At 36.0% G+C, this 18,808-nt stretch overlaps 3 protein-coding genes across 3 annotated transcripts; 2 read left to right on the top strand and 1 right to left on the bottom strand.

Annotated features, from left to right (window-relative positions):
* Positions 1-1,088: 1,088 nt before the first annotated feature.
* On the bottom strand, positions 1,089-2,924 carry LOC114735157 (AAA-ATPase ASD, mitochondrial-like). The gene has a single exon (XM_028922828.1). The coding sequence runs from the start codon at positions 2,888-2,890 to the stop codon at positions 1,307-1,309; it is 1,584 nt and encodes a 527-aa protein (XP_028778661.1). The 5' UTR covers positions 2,891-2,924; the 3' UTR covers positions 1,089-1,306.
* Positions 2,925-9,800: 6,876 nt separating this feature from the next.
* Positions 9,801-11,417, top strand: LOC114735174 (serine/threonine-protein kinase D6PK-like). The gene is made up of 2 exons (XM_028922850.1): positions 9,801-10,423; positions 10,532-11,417. The coding sequence occupies exons 1-2, from the start codon at positions 9,801-9,803 to the stop codon at positions 11,415-11,417; spliced, it is 1,509 nt and encodes a 502-aa protein (XP_028778683.1).
* Positions 11,418-13,078: 1,661 nt separating this feature from the next.
* Positions 13,079-16,291, top strand: LOC114735158 (probable prolyl 4-hydroxylase 7). Its single transcript, XM_028922829.1, has 8 exons — positions 13,079-13,475; positions 13,598-13,684; positions 13,772-13,829; positions 13,955-14,059; positions 14,853-14,910; positions 15,009-15,184; positions 15,283-15,343; positions 15,794-16,291. The coding sequence occupies exons 1-8, from the start codon at positions 13,369-13,371 to the stop codon at positions 16,102-16,104; spliced, it is 963 nt and encodes a 320-aa protein (XP_028778662.1). The 5' UTR covers positions 13,079-13,368; the 3' UTR covers positions 16,105-16,291.
* The last annotated feature ends 2,517 nt before the right edge of the window (positions 16,292-18,808 follow it).

The raw sequence follows: 18,808 nt of genomic DNA, 5'->3' as shown, positions 1-18,808 counted from the left end.
AATATCATGAGTGAAAAATAAAAATTTCAATATTTTGCTATTTAAAAATAAATATAAATTATCTACTGTTAAAAACTTTTATAACGTATGTAAGTCGAAGTTTTGGTTTTGAATTACAATTAAATTTAACAAAACAATACATTTTTACCTCAACTTGAACGAAAAAAATATTTTTTTATTCAAAAAATTTATTTCTTCGGGGGTACGATTTCGAAAAATTGTCCAAAGAATCAAAACACAACGTATTGAAGCGTGTAACGTGGAGAGCAAGAGATGGTGAAAGGAGAGCTTACCGCTCAGTGTCGACGCTGACTTGCCGGTGGCTCCTTAACCCTTAAGGTTTGAAGAACAGGGGCCGGAAAAAAAATACCAAGAGACATAAATTAGTAATAGTTGAAAAAATTGACCAAAATTCAAAATTTAAATTTACGCACAGTTTTATAAATTTACCATCACTTTCCCCTATAGAGTAGCAATCGATCATCGTTAATGTAAAAGATAAACATTGTAATAAAGGATACCATATACTCTTCCGATCCTTAATATAAGACACATTTAACTAATTTGATTAGATTAAGAAAGTTAGGTAAGTTAGTTAATTATAGAAAAAGTGACACATTTTTCCTAAAACATCATAATAATCTTTCTTAATGCCCCATCTCCATCTTCTACTTGATTATAGTTGAGGAAGTATCCATGAGGATAATTTAGAGAAAATTAATAAATATGAGAAATGGGTCTTATATTTAGGATCAAAATATCTCCAATCTGCCGCCTTAATCCGTCACGGAGCGCGAGTGAGATCCTTCACCAATCAAATACCTTGAAAAGAGGCAAATCAGAAGATTGGTCGTGTGGCCAGATATTGAGAGCTGGAGGGAGGGAGAGAGAAGAATACTGAGAGGAAGAAGCATTTTCGCCAATTAATGAAAGACCTGGACGAAGCAGATGGTTTTTCAGTTTCCATCAGCCTCATACTGATAACCAACTTCAAAACGGTGGGTCCTCCATCGGGCTTGGGAGGAGTAATCCATGAACATTTTTGGAGATCCAAGCTAAGCTAATCAAGGAATTAAGTGAAAAGAGACTTATGTGAGCATATATGCTGGCTAATAATTTATTATTCTTAACAAGGTCTACATATAACACAGTAAATCGTACCAGTTTGATGCATATATTTCACACAGCAAATCCTTAAAGCACCAAACGGATTCATGCACACAGGAAATCATAAATGATTTAATACATTGATTTCACAATCCTAGATAATAAGATAATTGCAGCCAAGATGATTGATGTCTTGCCCTTAATTTCCAGCTGAAAGGAAACCATTTTCTTTCACCCCTTCGCCAGATTTTTTATTATTTTCCATCTCTTTCTCTGGCAACTCTGCCTTCTCTTTCACTTCCTCCTCTGCCTTCTTCTTTCCTTCCTCCTCCTCCTCAGCCTTCTTCTTTGCTTCTTCTTCAGCCTTCTTCTTCGCGTCTTCCTCAGCCTTCTTCTTGGCCGTTTCGAGTGCTTCAATCAACCTCTCGAGGCAAGTCGCCTGGTCTTCCTCCTCTGATTTTGGCATTAGATTCTCAGCAACATCAGCAGGAGTCATCTCTGTCTCTCGAAACAGTTCCTCAATTCTTGGGAACAAATGGTGGGTCTCAAGATCCAAGTAATTCCTTGCAAGCACCCTGAATGCTTCGTAGCAACAGTAGGACAGTTCGATGTGCTTATCCATGCGTCCTTTCCTGATAAGAGCAGCATCAAGTTTGTCCACATGATTAGTAGTGAACACGATCACCCTCTCTCCTCCGCAAGCCGACCAAATCCCATCTATAACATTCAACAGTCCTGAGAGAGTCACCTTACTCTCCTTGTTTTCTTCTTCGTCTAAGGCCTTCTTAACAGGGTCTTTGGCTCCCTCCTCCTCTTCGTCTTTCTTCTTCTTCTTCTTCTTCCTTTGCCCGGTAAGGTCAAGAGAGCAATCAATGTCTTCGATGACCACGATCGATTTGTTAGAAGTTTCGATCAGCAGCTTTCTAAGCTCTGCGTTCTCCTTCACAGCGGTCAATTCAAGATCGTAGATATCGTAGTTCAGGAAATTTGCCATGGCGGCGATCATGGTAGACTTACCTGTTCCCGGCGGACCATACAGTAAATAGCCACGCTTCCAAGCCTTCCCGATTTTGGCATAGTACGCCTTTCCTTTCTGAAACTTAACAAGATCCTTCAAGATGTCTTCCTTCATCTTGGGGTCCAACGCAAGAGTATCGAAACTCGCAGGATGCTCAAAAACGACATGGCTCCACTTCGTTGCCCTCCAACCGTACCAGTTACTGCTTGGATTGTTGGTGTACAGCTTGAGTTGCCGGTTTCTGGTGGCCATGGCCTTCCCTTCGTCCAACACGTGCTTGACGTAAGAACGAGTGACGACCTCTCGATGACGCTTGTGGAAGGTGAGAATGTAGAAACGCTTCTCGTCGGAAGCAGGATAAAAGGAGAACGACTGGTTCTTGACGTCGTGTTTATGAGCAAACCACCATAGCTTGACGCCCTGAAACTCATCGGTGATCTCTTCGTTGTCGTCCATGCTAAGAACCAGAGGGGTGTGGCTGTCCTTGACGACTTCGGCTTTCAGCCTGGAGGCTCGTTCCGAAGAGTGGGCGCTGAGATAGGTTTGGATAGCAGTGAAAGCTTCGCTGCGCTTGAGACGTTCGCCTTCAAACTCAGGGAATTTGATGGAGATATAGGGAGAGATGAGGGAGGTGAGTTTTCCGGTGTAGATTCTGATGTAGTGACGAAGAGGAGGAGGGAGGAACCTATCAAACATGGCGTAGAGGAACATGAGGGTGGCCGTGATTGAGCCCAATTGGCTCCACATCTTCGCCACAATGTCCATTTTTGATCTATCAGAGTTTGCTTGCTGCTGGATTTGTGTTGAGAGCCCCTGCCACTAAGTATATTTATATAGCAACAGTGAAGACGAAATATATCATTATTATTAATTAATAATCAGAGAATTGCCAACTAGTTGCCTCCCAGCATTTCGAGCCACTTTCCTCCACTGAGTGAGTTCACATATTTTTCATTTTGTTTGTTTATCTATGATTCTCCTCTTAATTAAATACTCCTCATAAATAAAATTTTTTATATGTACGTGCATGATTTATTATATTTGCGACATTTTATCACTCTCTTCTACTGCTACACCATGTGAGGGAGAAAAAGATACTACCTCCGGTCCTTAGTATAAGACTTTATTTGACTTTTATTTTGATCCTAAATATAAGACCCCAATCCACTTTGTCTCTCATATTTATATTTTTTTTTCCCAAAGTAGCCCTTCTAACAATGATAGTTCTAGTCAATATATTTGATTAGCAAGGATATTTTAGAAAAGACAACATCTATTTAAGACAAATAACTAACTCAACTTACTTCTTTAATCTCCTCAAATTAGTCAACTGGCTCATATAATTAGGACCGGAGGTAGTACATGAGGAATTTGACTTGGCGGAAAAAAATACCCTTAATATAATATACTACCTCCGATCCTTAATTAAGACTTTGTTTGACTTTTATTTTGATTCTAAATATAAAATCCTAATTCACTTTGTTCATCATATTTATGCATTTTTCTAAATTAGTCCCTCTAACAATAATAGTTCTAATTAATACACTTAATTAGTAAGGATATTTTTAAAAAGACAACATCTATTTACTACAAATAACTAACCTAACTTATTTTATTAATATCCTCAAATTAGTTAACTAGATCTTATAATTAGAACCGGAGGTAATACCTCCCACGTCTAAGTTTCACTCGCTCGCTCTGCTCTATGCTCATGATATGCAAAAGTAATTATTTATATGTGGTGAAACGAGCCGAATACTCCCTCTCTTGAATTGCAGACCTTCAGCATTCCCTTAGGTTGTAAGAGGTTCGTTACTATTTCCTCTGGTCATGAAAATTTCAATACAAATAAATGAAATTTTTGTAACGTCTCTAGTTCCTTTGACTATTAATTGTTTTCCATGCTCATAGAAACTGGAGAGAGCGAGGAACATTTTTTCCCCCTTTTTGCTTTTGGCCAAAAAAAACAAGAAGAAGAAGAAGTGAAGTTTCTTTTCTTCTGTTTTCTTCCCCCAAAAGTTAGCGACGATGGATCGGCTTCGATCTCAAGAAATAGAATAGCTGGGTACTTTACAAGTTCATATCATCGTTATCCTTCATTTCAACTACAGAAATTTAGATGAATATGGTCTTCTTTTTATATTATTATTTGGCCGCCTTCAACTTTAACTTCTGTCTTGTTTCGGATGCTTACGTAGTTACATGTATGGAACGTGCTGAGAGGGGCGCGTGCTTGTGGAAAAAAAGAGTCGCTTGTGGAAGAAGCAGATTATTCAAGCAAGGCCTAGTCAACATATATACATTGAAAATGACTATTTTATGAAGAACAAGCACGCCAAATAGTTTATATATGTGGTTGGCTTGGTTTCCTGATTAAATAAAGTTCAAGTGCATGCTATGTATACATGGAGGTGCATGTTTCATTCAGTCAAGGCGCCCATACATGTTACGCAAAAATAAAACCTTAAAGTCAGCCAATAAAACAAAGCTTTATATGTATAACTAACCTTTTTCTTGTTTGTTTGCGAGTAAGCGGGGGTCAGTATGGTTCTGAAATTCCAGAGGAAGGCACGACTCTTCAAACCTGCATCGTCTCTTCAACTGTGAAAGAGAGTGTGTGTGTGTGTCTGTACATACATACATATATACATATACATATATATATTTATTGACGGTATTGCTACGTGCTTCTTGTTCAACATCACGGTGGACCATGACTAGTTAAGCACCACGTACACCAATGAACAAAAGTTAAAAAGAATATAACCCGATGGATTAAATACAGGTCATCACTTGGTAGTGAGTTTTTATAATCCAGATTAATTATTGATGTGAGTTAAATATTGGTATATGTCCGAAATATTAAATGTTTTTCCACTGGTACCTTTCACTAACCATGATTTGATGGGACGAGTTGTTTTGGTTGGATGCAATAATAATACTCCTCCGGTCCTAATTATAAGACCCAATTGACTTATTTGAGGAGATTAAGGAAGTAAGTTAAGTTGGTTATTTATAATAAATAAGTGTTGTCATTCCTAAAATATCTTTGCTAATTAAGTATATTAGCTAAAACTATCATTATTAGAAGGATTATCTTGGAAAAAAATGCATAAATATAAGAGACAAAATGGATTGGGTCTTATAATTAGGACCAAATAAAAAGTCAAATTGGGTCTTATAATAAGGACCGGAGGAGTATCTCATTAGAGTCAATTACTCAGACGAGACATTTTTAATATGCACATTCAAAGCCAGTGGTTTGCAAGCCATAGACAAGGTGATTTGCTTTTCATCATGTGCTTTTAATTTAATTAAACACGGCCTTTTGAGTTCAAATTATTCAAAATTTAATATAACTTATATATGAATTATTTTCTTAATTAGGGTGGTGTATAATTGTTATGACTTTTACAATAAAAATACTACCTTCGGCCTTTAATATAAGAGTTGATTTGACTTTCAATTTGAATCTAAATATAATATCTCAATCTACTTTGTTCATAATATTTATCTTTTTTTTTTCAAAATAGTCCTCATAGTAGCTGCACATGTTAAAGATTCTATTAAATGATAGTTATAGCTCATACATATGATTAACAAATGTATTTTAAAGAAGACAATATATATTTATTACAAATAATTAATTTTAAAAACTTTATTAATTAATCTACTCAAATTAATCAACTAACTCTTATATTAAATACCAGATGTAGTATTATATTAAAAAAAGTCGGTAGTGTTATTTATTTCCCCAAATAAAGGAAAAGGGAGAAGTATTTTATCTCGTGGACTAAATATAACAAACCTAATTAATACTCCCTCCAATTCAAAATATAAGATAAACTTTATCCATTTATCAAGAAAATAATTAAAATTAGTTTAAAACAATAAATATATATAAGCCATGTGTTTTTTTTAGATATGCCCTTATTAATAAAGAGAATAAGTAAAAAATGTAATAAATAAATAAAAAAAGGAAAGAGAATATATGGGAATAAAATTGAAAAAAATTTATTAAATGCTTAGACAAAAATAAATATTATCTTATAAAAAAAACTAGACTTCTATAATAGAATTTAGCTTATATTTTGAAGCGAATGGAGCAATAATGAAACATATAAGCTGGGGAAGAAGGAGTGGATGACGTGGATACGTGGTGATGTCTGTGGATGCGGGTGACACCCCGTGAAATGGTTGTCATCATATTTGAAGTTTCTGCTACCAGACGTTTTATAAACTAAACTGGCTCTGGATCAGTATTTCAAAACGACTCTAGGCCTGGTTTCATCCAATATACGAATAAATTATTTAATGTGGTCCACCCGGTCGGATGCCGGGCATCTCAATACGGGTGATCAAACATGTTCCGCAACATTCTTATCCCTTTCGTCCATCACAAGAAGACTATTAATTTCAATATTTTATGTAAAAAGAAGACATTACATCATAACGCCATCTTGTCTATCCGAACACACACAGACGTAGAAGATTTTTTTTTTTAAAAAAAGCAAATCCCGAATGTTTATTTCCTTCTATTTAACCTAATACTCCTCCGGTCCTAATTATAAGACCCAATTGACTTATTTGAGGAGATTAAGGAAGTAAGTTAAGTTGGTTATTTATAATAAATAAGTGTTGTTATTCCTAAAATATCCTTGCTAATTAAGTATATTGGCTAAAACTATCATTATTAGAAGGATTATCTTGGAAAAAAATGCATAAATATAAAAGAGAAAATGGATTGGGTCTTATAATTAGGACCAAATAAAAAGTCAAATTGGGTCTTATAATAAGGATCGGAGGAGTATAATTTTTTATTCTTGAAATTTAGACCCGTTTTGATTTTGTTCTTGGTCCAGTAAATTTCAAATCCGTGATTTTAATCCATAAAATTTAGTTCTTTTTAGATCGTTAGTCATCAAAAGTGTAATGATATTGAAATTTGTTGAAATGTCGTAAATAGTATTAAAATAACGATGTGAAATCACCGTGTAATACCGGATCTTGGATGACATAAAAAGAAAGAACATGTCCTTAAAACGCAACCTAGAGAATAATTATGAAGAAGGTGACGAGCTCTCAAAACGCAACGTAGTGAATAACTTATGAAACAAGAGAAAAAAGGGATAATTAGTTCCATTTTGAGGATTTTTTTTTTTAATCCTCCCTTATCTATTCAAGATTCAGATGTGTCATTTGATGAGTCTAAATCACCACTTACGATACTTCAACAGATTTAACACCCTTACACTTCTAAGGATTAATATTTTAAAATGGATCAAATTTTAAGTACCAAAATCACATATTTAGAATTTGAGAGCCTAAAATCAAGATGAGCCTACATTTTAGGTATAAAAAATTATATTAACTTTTCGATATTTTATTACTTTTCGTTTGGGTCCTTACCAAATAAGTCATCAGGAACCGTGGTCTTTGTCGTTTTGTTCCTTTTTTCCTTTTCCACTAGCCTCGTGTCTGGACGGTTTGAACCCGTACTGGACCTCGGAGCAAAACGTGACACAATAATTGCAATTTTAGAGAAAGGAAAAATATAAGGAGACTACGACTCCACAAGAGTGACGGATTGTACGCAAATAGGACTGAGGAGCTTCAAAGGCAAAGAACAGGGCCTGAAGTTCATAGGCCATAGGCTGAGCCCAATGGAGCTGAACTGACTATACCATGCCTATGCGCCTATACTGGACCATTGCTCACTTATTATTCTTCCTCCCTCGTCACTCCTGAGCTTTGACAGGAGCCACGGACACCACTTGTTTTTGAGTGAAGGAAATAGAAAACTTTAAAAGTATCCAAAAACGAAATACAACTCGGACTTAAGTACTGGCAACCCCAAGGAGCTGGAGCTGTGCTGGAGACGTGATCAAGTAATCGCATTGTCGGGGAATGAAGACACAGGAGAAGCAGTGTTAGAGAACTGATGACGACCGAGGCAAAGCTGGACTCCACAAGAAAAGAGAGATAGGAAGCAGGAGCAGGTAACCCTACGCCCATTTGCAACGCACTACCTCCCATACTAAATATTAAAACTGTTACATCTATTATTTAATACTACCTCCGGTCCTAATTATAAGAGCCAGTTGACTAATTTGAGGAGATTAAGAAAATAAGTTGAGTTAGTTATTTGTCCTAAATATGTGTTGTCTTTTCTAAAATATCCTTACTAATCAAATGTATTGACTAGAACTATTATTGTTAGAAGTGCTACTTTGGAAAAAATGTATAAATATAAGAGACAAAGTGGATTTGGGTCTTATATTTAGGACCAAAATAAAAGTCAAACAGGGTCTTATATTAAGGACCGGAGGTAGTATAATAGTTAGTTTCATATTTAATTTAACCTTAAATATAAAATTATAATTCATTTTATTTTTCATATTTATTTATTTTTTCTATGACAGTCTTTATAGTAGCTGCACATGTTAAATGTTTTGTCAAATAATAATTTTAGCTAACACATACGATTAGTAAGAGTATTTTACAGAGAACGATACATATTTATTACAAATAACTAACTTAACTAATTTTTTTAATCTATTTAAACTAGTTAACTAGTTTTTATATTAGGAATAAAAGATAATAATTTATCATAAATTACAAACTAGTTCTCGAAGATAGCATGAGACAAAACTCTAACAATAAATATTTGACCGACAGATTAAACAGTCAAATGGGCGGGCTTATATGCGTTTAAGCCCATATTTCGCTGGGAATAATTGACAAGAATTACTTCTTTCGACAGTAAATATAGAATCTTAACATATTTTATCTTTGAGATTCATCTAACGATGAGGTATCATTTATGACAAAACGTAGCAGCGGGTGCAAGCTATGGCCTTTGGTGGCTTGGTCGCTCGCTGCCTTGCTCCCACTCTGCTTACCAAACCTCTTCAAAACCCAAGCCTTCCATAACCCTGCCATTTTTGCTGTCATTGTATCAGGCGTGCCTGCGTCCTCCCTAGTCCCTATATCCGCCCATTCCTGGGTTTGTCCTGGCCCAACCTAGTACCTACCATATCCCTTCCTCCCATCACCACCTCTTCCTCTTTGATAACTCATCTATACGATCGAAATGAATTAATGCTTGACACAATTAGTCCTTTTGGATAGAGTTTACATAATTTTAAAGAATCTGTCTTGTTTTAGAGAAAAGGAAATGTGTTTGTTTAGAAAATCTCAAGCCTAGTCCTCGTAACTAGGGTCTCTCCTGGACTCTTCCTGTTGGTTGTCCGCTTGTCCCTCTCTCGTCCCCTGTGTTTTGTCACGATGCTGTAACATTTTCCGGGGCACTGCTTCACACGGACTCCTCCCCCGACCCACTTCACTCCTTGGGTCCATCACCCTTCATTCTCCCAAATTCAAATTTCCATACCTACTTGTTCTTCAATTTTTTACAAGGATATGCTTTTTTTGAGCAATGTTAAAGCTTGATCTCTTTGGTAATGAATCTCTCCCAAGAATAAAATAATTTTTGGGGCAAAAAGTTCGAGTTCTGTGCATCAGAGTCCAAGTTTTTTTAACCCTCTTCTTGGTCCCCATGTTCACCTAGCATCATTGGCGCCCACGTCTTTCTCTCTCTTTGACCACCTTGACCGCCTCCGTTTTTATATAACCCTCATCTAACACCCTGTGAACCAGTAGCCTCTTCTGGGTCATGGACGAGACACTTGGTAATGATGCCGAGAACATCAATTCTGATTCTCTCGTCTGCTCCCTCCAAGATCCTAGCGTTGGCAAGATGAGCAATAATAGCAATGTTGAGTCTCAAAGCAGCACAGAATCCAACAGTTATGACGAATGTTACAAGAGCAGCTCCAGCTGTATGAGCAATTACTCTAACAGCTGTGATGCCGATGATTCAAGTCTTAGGAGCTTTTGCCCTTGCAAGCCTCACAAAGGCAACGATATTCGATGGGATGCCATACAGTTCGTGAAAGCTAAGTACGGAGATTTGGGTTTGGGACATTTCAGGCTATTGAAGAAGCTGGGTTTTGGGGACATTGGGAGCGTGTATCTGGCCGAGCTTAAAGGGAAGGGTTGTCTCTTCGCAATGAAGGTCATGGATAAGGCAAAGTTGACTGCGAGGAGAAAGATGTCTAGAGTCCAGACTGAGAGGGACATTTTGGGTTCCTTGGACCACCCTTTCCTTCCCACCCTTTATTCTCATTTCCAAACAGAGAAATTCTCTTGCTTGCTTATGGAGTTCTGTAATGGTGGTGATCTTCACGTCCTCCGCCAGCGCCAGCCAGGCAAGCATTTCACAGAGCAAGCTGCAAGGTCAGTAGAAGAACGTGGTACATTCTGTTTAATTTGTTATCCAGTGACGTGAAAAACCAATCTATGCGAAAATGGGAAAATTTATGTTCCAAGTTTTTGTCTTTGCAGGTTTTACGCTTCTGAAGTTCTTCTTGCTCTCGAGTATCTCCACATGATGGGGGTGGTATACAGGGACTTGAAGCCCGAGAATGTACTGGTTCGGGAGGACGGTCATATCATGCTCTCTGATTTTGATCTATCATTAAGATGTTGTGTGAGACCTACCCTTGTTCAGTCCAACGAGGAACCGTCTTGTCGGGTTTCTTCCTACTGTGTCGAGCCATCTTCGTGCATAGACCCATCTTGCAAGCTATCTGTTTGTGTGGAGCCTTCGTGCCTGCAGTTGCAGCCTTCTTGCTTCAAACCCCATGTTTTCAATTCTAAAAAGACGAAGTCAAAGAGTGCTAAACAAAATTCAACAAACCCAGATTCATATCCTATGCTTATTGCTGAGCCAACCAACGCTCACTCTATGTCATTTGTTGGGACTCATGAATATCTAGCCCCGGAGATTGTAAGAGGCGATGGACATGGTAGTGCTGTGGATTGGTGGACATTTGGTATTTTCTTGTATGAGTTGTTGCATGCGAAGACACCATTTAAGGGCAATGGAAACCGAGAGACACTATTCAACGTTGTTGGGCAGCCTCTTAAGTTTCCTGAAGGATCAAACATCAGTTTTGCTGCTAAGGATTTGATAAGAGGATTGCTTGTGAAAGACCCAAAGAAGAGGCTTGGGTTTCAGAGAGGTGCCTCTGAGATCAAACAACATCCTTTCTTTCAAAGTGTTAATTGGGCTCTAGTTCGTAGCAACCAACCCCCACTGATCCCAAAACCACTAGATCTTGCAGTTTTGAATGAGACTTTGAAGCCGTCAGTGCCAGTTAATAACAAAGGAAACTCTGATAATTCGGACAGGTCTTCAGGTCCTTACTTGGAGTTTGAATTTTTTTGATGTACATTGTTGGCATTCCATTTAGTTTCATTCCTTCCCGTGATTTTCTTTCTTCTGTGTTGCAATAAAGTTACGATTCTGGCTAAAAGAGAAGAAATGAAGAAATAGGTATCACAACCCACAAGAACAATTTGTTCATGCACAAACACTTTCTGACAATGCACGAGGAAAATGAAAGAAAAAGAAAGAGCAGAAACAAAAGGAGGAGGCGAACTTTTTTCTGTGTTTGTCTGATACGTGAAATTGTGAGAACTGAATAGATTTGTGCGAGACTTTTAACCCAACAAAATGTACTTCGTGAAAAGGAAAAATTGAACAAGACCTCACACATGGATAAAAGCTACAGTGTTGTGTGGAAATGGCTGCATTTGGGAACGTGAAAATGTAACGTCTGCATCTCACTGATCTGTTACTTTTCTTGCATATTCACTTGAAAAAGTAAGAGGGATGGTTGCTTTTGAATGGTTTCAACTGTTGCTTTATTCCTCTGCAATTACAGCACTTGTTTTATTACGAACATGACGCTTTAATAATTGCATTTCTTTCGCTAGCTGTTGAAGAGGCAATCGATGGTGAGATGATAGAAACAGGAACAGCCTCCCGCAATGATAAATCAGTACTTCACCCAAGACCAAGCTTTTTCCCTTGTCGCTTCATCAATATCCTTTAAATTTATTAATTTCTTTTCTTTTTTTCAAATGACAAGCTCTGCAAATATTCAATTCTTTTTTTAATGGCAAGCTCTACTATTAAACGGGTGCATGTAAGAAACCAAATTATGGTTTTGAGAATAATTTTTGAAAAATAGATTTTTGAGAGAATAGATTTTGTAAAAAAATAATTTTGATAAAGTAAGAATATTTGGATAGTTGTTCAAATTATTAAAAAAGTACAAGTTAATATTATAATCATATAAAAGATAGATTTTATAATATATTTTAATTTGAAAAAATAAAATTGTTAATAATATATTTTTTACCAATATAATTAATAATATATAAGATAATATAATTAATAAATAGTTAATATGTGTATATATTTATAAAATATAAGATTAAATATGTTTATAAAAAAATAATTGATGGGTGTTAAAGTCATATTATCATTGAAATCTATTCTGACAGACTCTCCAATTTGAGTTAGGAGTAGAATAAACTCACTTCTTCTGAAACTATAGTTTTAAGTATAAAACTATGGTTTTTTCAGAATTGTTCCTGTTTGGCAGTTTTTTTTTTTTTTCAAATTATAGTTTGAGGAGACATCCAAACAGAATCTAATTATTTAAAATAGACCTGAGAGCACAATCGTTTACAAATTAAATCAAACAATTAGTGTCTGTACTTTTGAGAGCGAATAAGGAGTAAGTTTTGACCAATATGAAAGGGAGGGCTGATTCAATCACCATATTTCCACGTGACAGCCACCTCACCATTTTATTAGCGCTGACGTCAAAACATGGATGGAGTTAGCTGTCTTTGTTCTGCGTAATTAGAGTGTGTCAACTTCAATAAAATATTTCCTTCAGCTCAAAAACAAAAAACTTCAATAAAATATTTCCATGTTACCGTTTATATAGTCAGAAGCTAGATGTAAAACATGGACTATGGAGGGAATAATTATTTTTTGCAAGAATAGATAAAAGTAAAAATAAAATGAAAAGCAAGCTATTTTTCCGTTCCTGATCAAAGAGGCTTTGGACTGAGTGCCATTGAGGTTCACACAGCAACAAAGAAAAAGAAAGATCAAAATTCAGTGGGGCACGCGTATGTTGTTGCATTGCTTAATCAGATTCCGCACCGAAGAACAATTGCGAAGAAATTCCCCTACTTATTCATTTGCTTTGTTGTACTTGTGTTGTCTTTTTCCGCATATAACTCAAATTGCACTGTTGAACGTTTTGGCTACCTCCCTTCTAAGTTCTAATTAGGTTAGGTTATTTGTATTCTTTTTCATGGATTATCGGCAGTTTCTGGCACTTTCTCTCAGTTTTCTCTGTATTCTCCCTGATCTATCTGTTTCTTCAATTCGATTGCGGAAGTCGGTGGAAGACACGAGCACGTAATTTTACACCTCCTTTTCTATGTTTGTCTACTTGCGCATACGAAAACATGCGAGATAAAACATTAAGTTTCAATTTTTCTCCCCGAATAAAGTCACAATTTGTCCTATATCTTTTGCAGGCGCGGATCAGTGCTTAAATTAAACAAAGAACGTTCTTCAGTGGCGGTTGATCCCGCTCGGGTCACTCAACTCTCGTGGCATCCTAGGTATTTGCTCTTTCCTCTTGTTCTTTCCTTAATTATTAGATTGTAGGCTGCTCTGATTTTACTCTGTTTCTCAATTGTGGCATTCAGAGCTTTTGTATACAAGGGATTCTTGTCTGAGGAAGAATGCGACCATTTGATCCTTCTGGTTAGAGCCTTGTTAATTTTTAAATCTGGTCTGGTCTTTCTTCTATTTATAGCATCCGGAGCGCCAGGACTTAGGACGAATTTGCATGTTTTGATTAAATTCAATGGTTAAAATTGTGGTATTAGGCGAAGGATAAGCTAGAAAAGTCCATGGTAGCGGATAATGAGTCGGGCAAAAGTGTAGCGAGTACAGTCAGAACAAGCTCTGGAATGTTCCTTGAATATGCCCAGGTATGGTTAATTATGGTACCTCTCTTTGTAAGGCTGAACCTGCTAAACATGTGCTTTGTTTTGGTCGTGATGTAGGAGGTGGAGATTTGTTCTTCTTGTAATTATGTTGTAGTAAGAGCAAGATATGTTGCTGTTGTAATTATAATACATGTCAGGAGAAAATAATATGGTTTAGGAAAAAGAAAGAAGTTTTGCTTGTGGTTTTGTTGGAAAGATGGATTCTCAGAATTTATTGATCAGAAAGTAAAACATGAGAGAAACCAGTTTTCTTGTGTTTTGTTGATTTAGGGAGAAGGTGTAGAGATAGACTAGTTGTAGATAAAGTAAAGCATGCGGAAGTGGTATTGGCCACAAAAGGGAACCCCCAAATTGAAATTGCTAGGTGAATGTGCTGACATTCGTTTAACTTCTATTCAACATTATCCAGTCATAATGCTGTTAATCTTCTGATTCTTACATTTACATAAAATTCGATCAGTTAGCTTTCCTGCAATCTTTACAGATCTCTCCCTTCACCCTTAGGAAGCAAAGATTTACTGTTTCTCATCTGCAAAGATTCACAAGGCAATGGGTGAAATGTTTATCACCTGTATTTTTGGTGGTTCTTCGTTCGTTTTCTTTTCATTAATATAACTTCTGTTGTGTTTTGAGGAAAAAAAATAGGCATATTAAATTTCTGCACAAGATTTTGTTGCAAAGTATCTGTGCTTCCCTGAGCTTTATGTTTTATTTTATTATAGTCATGTGACGAATGCATATTAAATTTATTGAATTTTGATGTCTTACCTTAAAGGATGACGTAGTTTCCCGCATTGAAGAAAGAATTGCTGCATGGACCTTCCTTCCAAAAGGTAATAATGCAACACGGCATTTCGGCAATAATATTTTTATGGTTGATTTTCTCTTTATTTTTGTCTGGTTCCTGTCCTGAAGTTACTTGTGTCATCAGAGAATGGCGAGCCTATTCAAATATTGCACTATGAGAATGGTCAAAAGTATGAGCCACATTTTGATTTTTTTCATGATGAGGTTAATCAGCGAATGGGTGGCCACCGGGTGGCCACTGTGCTGATGTATTTGTCCGATGTTGAGAAGGGTGGGGAGACAATTTTTCCCAATTCTGAGGTGATGAGTTCTTGTGAATTTGATCCTCTGATGGTCCCTTTTCATATCCCACTCCCCACAAATTAAACAAGAGAAAGTAAATTGTTCTCTGTCTGTAGGCAAAGTCGTCCCAGCCAAAGGATGAGAATTGGTCTGAATGTGCTCACAGAGGCTATGCCGGTATGATTTTTTTTTTTTTTCCCGGATGGTAGTAACAGACTATAAATGCATTGGGACTTGTTAATGTTATTATGCTTGATTTTGAACATTTCAAACAAGCATGGTTCGAAACTCCTTGTGGGAATTGAGGGGACTGGTTTAGAGCTATAAGTTCAGGTGTGTTTAATGTCGCATGATTACTCTTTTGTCAAAATGATTTTACAAGGCCATTTATGGCCAGTAAGATAACGACATTTTCCTGTTGAAAATCTACACTTGGAAAAGAAAAAATACGAGTTATGATCAATTAAATATTTGGGCTATCAGATAGTTCGCATTTGATAAACCAAATCGATCGTCTTTGTGTGGCTGTTCTCATTTGTTGTAACTTGTCTATTAATGAATAACGTCTTGCCTGCCGTTATCAAAGTGGGCTTACTGCCTTATATTTTGGCGTTTTTACAAATGCAGTAAAACCTGAAAAGGGGGATGCCTTGCTGTTCTTCAGCCTTCATCTGGACGCAACGACAGATCTTAGCAGCTTGCACGGAAGCTGCCCAGTGATAAAGGGGGAGAAGTGGTCAGCAACTAAGTGGATACATGTGGCGGACTATAATAAACCAATAATAAAGCCAAGTGATTCTGGGAAATGTGTGGATGAGAATGAGAATTGCGCAGACTGGGCTAAAAGAGGTGAATGTGAGAAGAACTCTCTTTATATGGTTGGAAATGATGCAGCCAGAGGATATTGCAGGAAGAGTTGCAATGTCTGCTCTTCTTAGTGAAAGCCCTTTACGTTTGTAGCTCTCCATCACATCCTGAATTATGATATATTTATATTCACTAACACACTTTTCATGTACATACATAGCATCCATTTTTTTTTGGCTCTTGTCTTGCATTCCCGGCAATAACTTATTTAGCGGTTACTGACCGTTATTTACTCAGCCTGGACTAGCTTTTTCGTCATCGGTTTTGAGACGCGATATGCAGAGTGCATTCATACGACCATCTATTACTCACTATTAGTTGCAGTATATTCGGCATATGATCAAAGTAATCACTTTTTTTTTCTTTTTGGGAAAAAAAAAAAAGAAACTGGGAGTGTATGCAAGCCTTTTTCAAAAGCTATTCTCCGTTTCTGGAGAAAACCATGACAAGAGATTGCCAGTTGGGAACATCTTGTAGGTGACCCGTTGCTCAAAACTGTTCAATTTTCTGGTTTAGAAACCCTTTTTTTCCCCCCTGCAAAACAAGAGTTTTAGCTTGAGACCGTCATTTTCTTGATTAAAGTGCGTTAAGAATAGCAATCAAACGGGTCATCTAATTACTCCAAATTGGATGATTCGAAGAAAAACTAAATACAAAAATGTCTGTGATCGAAATATTTTATTGTGCACTAAATAAGTAAAAGATAATGAAGAAGAAAACTAACTAAATTAAATTATAACATAGATAAATAGAACCGAAAGAAAGCATAATCAACTAACAGCTTCCCTAATTATATTCCTAGAGTATCGCGTCACCATATATGATCATCCAACTTATTAACCACTGAACTAATGAATCAATCTTAAGTCTGCATTTGCTATATTTGCAGCTGCCCGTTAAGTAAATGAATTGGAACCAATCAAACATTATAATGACTGACTTAGATTCACAATACTTTTTGGTAGGCTTTCATGTAACAAGGTTGGTGTACAAAAAGGAGACTAATAAAAGAGAAATGAAATAAGGAGCTTGAAGGAGGAGAGAAAAATAATAAGCGAAGCATGGCTACTTTGCAGAGATCATCTTTTTCATTTCGACGACAAGGCTCTTCTGGTCGGATATGGACAACTCAAGCCATCGAATCAAAGAGCGGGAACGGCGTTGCAATCTCCCATGTAAATACTTACAGAAAGAAAGTGAAACCCTAACACAACCGGAAGAATTGAAAAACGATAAAGTGTTCGATTCAACTGACGATCTCAACAAATCTTTTTCATCACATAAATCTGAAGGTAAGGTGCACAAAAATATTTTGTCTTCCATTTTTGGGCGTTGCATGCGTTAAATATATTCAATCCATGTACATAGTATATACGATGTACGATTCATCATATTTATTGGGATTGTATAGTTTTGGGGTTTATTTTTCTTTTTAGTATGTGCAAATCTGTTAGGTTTTGTCATTTGATTGTGGTCAGAGTTCAATGTTATTGCTCTGCATGATTCTACCACTATTTCATTGTCATTTAGAAAGGGGGAAATACAATCAAGTCCAACAAAAAAAAAATTATTAAAAGGTTCTAACAACAACCTTAACAGTTTGTAATGACAAACTTTAGAGCAAGGATGGACAACTTTTTAGATTTGTTTTGTAATTTTTTTTTCCTTTCCTGGATCTTATTGTAATTCTCCCTTTAAGAAACCAAGGTTACAATGTATACTCACATGTATCGTGTAAAAATCATTATGGTGTATATACATATGTGTATGTGTGTATATAAGGAAAGATGGATATGCTGTCCAGTTATACTATTTTCAGTTCTCAATATAAGAGCTAATTGACTAATTTAAGTAAATTTAAAAAATAAGTTAAATTAGTTATTTGTACTAAATATGTGTCATTTTTCCTAAAATATCCTTACCAATCAAGTTTATTGACCGGAACTACTATTATTAAAAGAATTATCTTTGCAAAAATAAATAAATATAAGAGACAAAATAGATTGGAGTTTTAAATTGAGAACTAAAATAAAAATTAAACAATATCTTATAGTAAGGACTGAAGATAGTATTTTACATGTCAGTTAGATCATCCTAGTTTTCTTGAATTTGTTGTGGATATTTTGTTCAATAAAGCATTGCCGGAATGAGAAGAGTATTATACGCAATGCGATGATAATAGCTTCTTTTTTGGGTTGCCAATGATAGAATGTTGGAATTTTCAACTTGACGGTTTTAATCCTTGAAGCTTTCAAATTCCATGGTCGCAACTCTCTCAACCCTCATCATGTACTTAAAACAGGAGAATACAAATAAGATATTAATGTCAGAAGAAAATACAAACGGAGATATCAATGTTCATGCAGTAATAATAGTCTATGACCGCATTGACTTGGAGTGGATTAATAATCTCTTTCTTTTCTTATCTCTCCAAACCACGAAACACTATTAGCCTGTGTGAATGCATTATTCGAGAAACAAGATTCAATCTTTTAGTTGATGAAGCCCTTTACTTATGTGTCTTTTAATCTTTTGGTTGGAATAAAATTGCCTTTTCTCCCAAAAAAAAGGAAAAGAAAATACTTTAGCACACCTTAAGTGGTTCTTTCATTTAATAGACAAAAACAAAATCATATTCACACTGTGAGTTAGTCGTCTATTTATTTATATAAAATTATTATACCTGTTTCTGCAGATATATATATATATATATATCAAACATTTTCCTTTACATTTTAAAAGCTTATCATTAGATTATATATGATTTTACAATTA

The sequence above is a fragment of the Neltuma alba genome, unplaced genomic scaffold (genome assembly GCF_004799145.2).
Source record: "Neltuma alba isolate B1F8T4 unplaced genomic scaffold, ASM479914v2 tig00013179_pilon, whole genome shotgun sequence".
NCBI classification, from domain to species: domain Eukaryota; kingdom Viridiplantae; phylum Streptophyta; class Magnoliopsida; order Fabales; family Fabaceae; genus Neltuma; species Neltuma alba.
The sequence above is the reverse complement of the archived record's forward strand: the minus strand, read 5'-3'. Positions and strand labels throughout refer to the sequence as shown.

What these genes read in the sequence shown, in the direction of transcription:
- LOC114735174 (XM_028922850.1), top strand. Translation starts at nt 9,801, where the DNA reads ATGGACGAGACACTTGGTAATGATGCCGAGAACATCAATTCTGATTCT. An exon ending in TTCACAGAGCAAGCTGCAAG is followed by an intron (nt 10,424 to 10,531) that starts GTCAGTAGAAGA and finishes TTGTCTTTGCAG; the next exon opens with GTTTTACGCTTCTGAAGTTC.
- LOC114735158 (XM_028922829.1), top strand. Translation starts at nt 13,369, where the DNA reads ATGGATTATCGGCAGTTTCTGGCACTTTCTCTCAGTTTTCTCTGTATT. An exon ending in TCGGTGGAAGACACGAGCAC is followed by an intron (nt 13,476 to 13,597) that starts GTAATTTTACAC and finishes TATCTTTTGCAG; the next exon opens with GCGCGGATCAGTGCTTAAAT. An exon ending in TGCTCACAGAGGCTATGCCG is followed by an intron (nt 15,344 to 15,793) that starts GTATGATTTTTT and finishes TTACAAATGCAG; the next exon opens with TAAAACCTGAAAAGGGGGAT.
- LOC114735157 (XM_028922828.1), bottom strand. Translation starts at nt 2,890, where the DNA reads ATGGACATTGTGGCGAAGATGTGGAGCCAATTGGGCTCAATCACGGCC.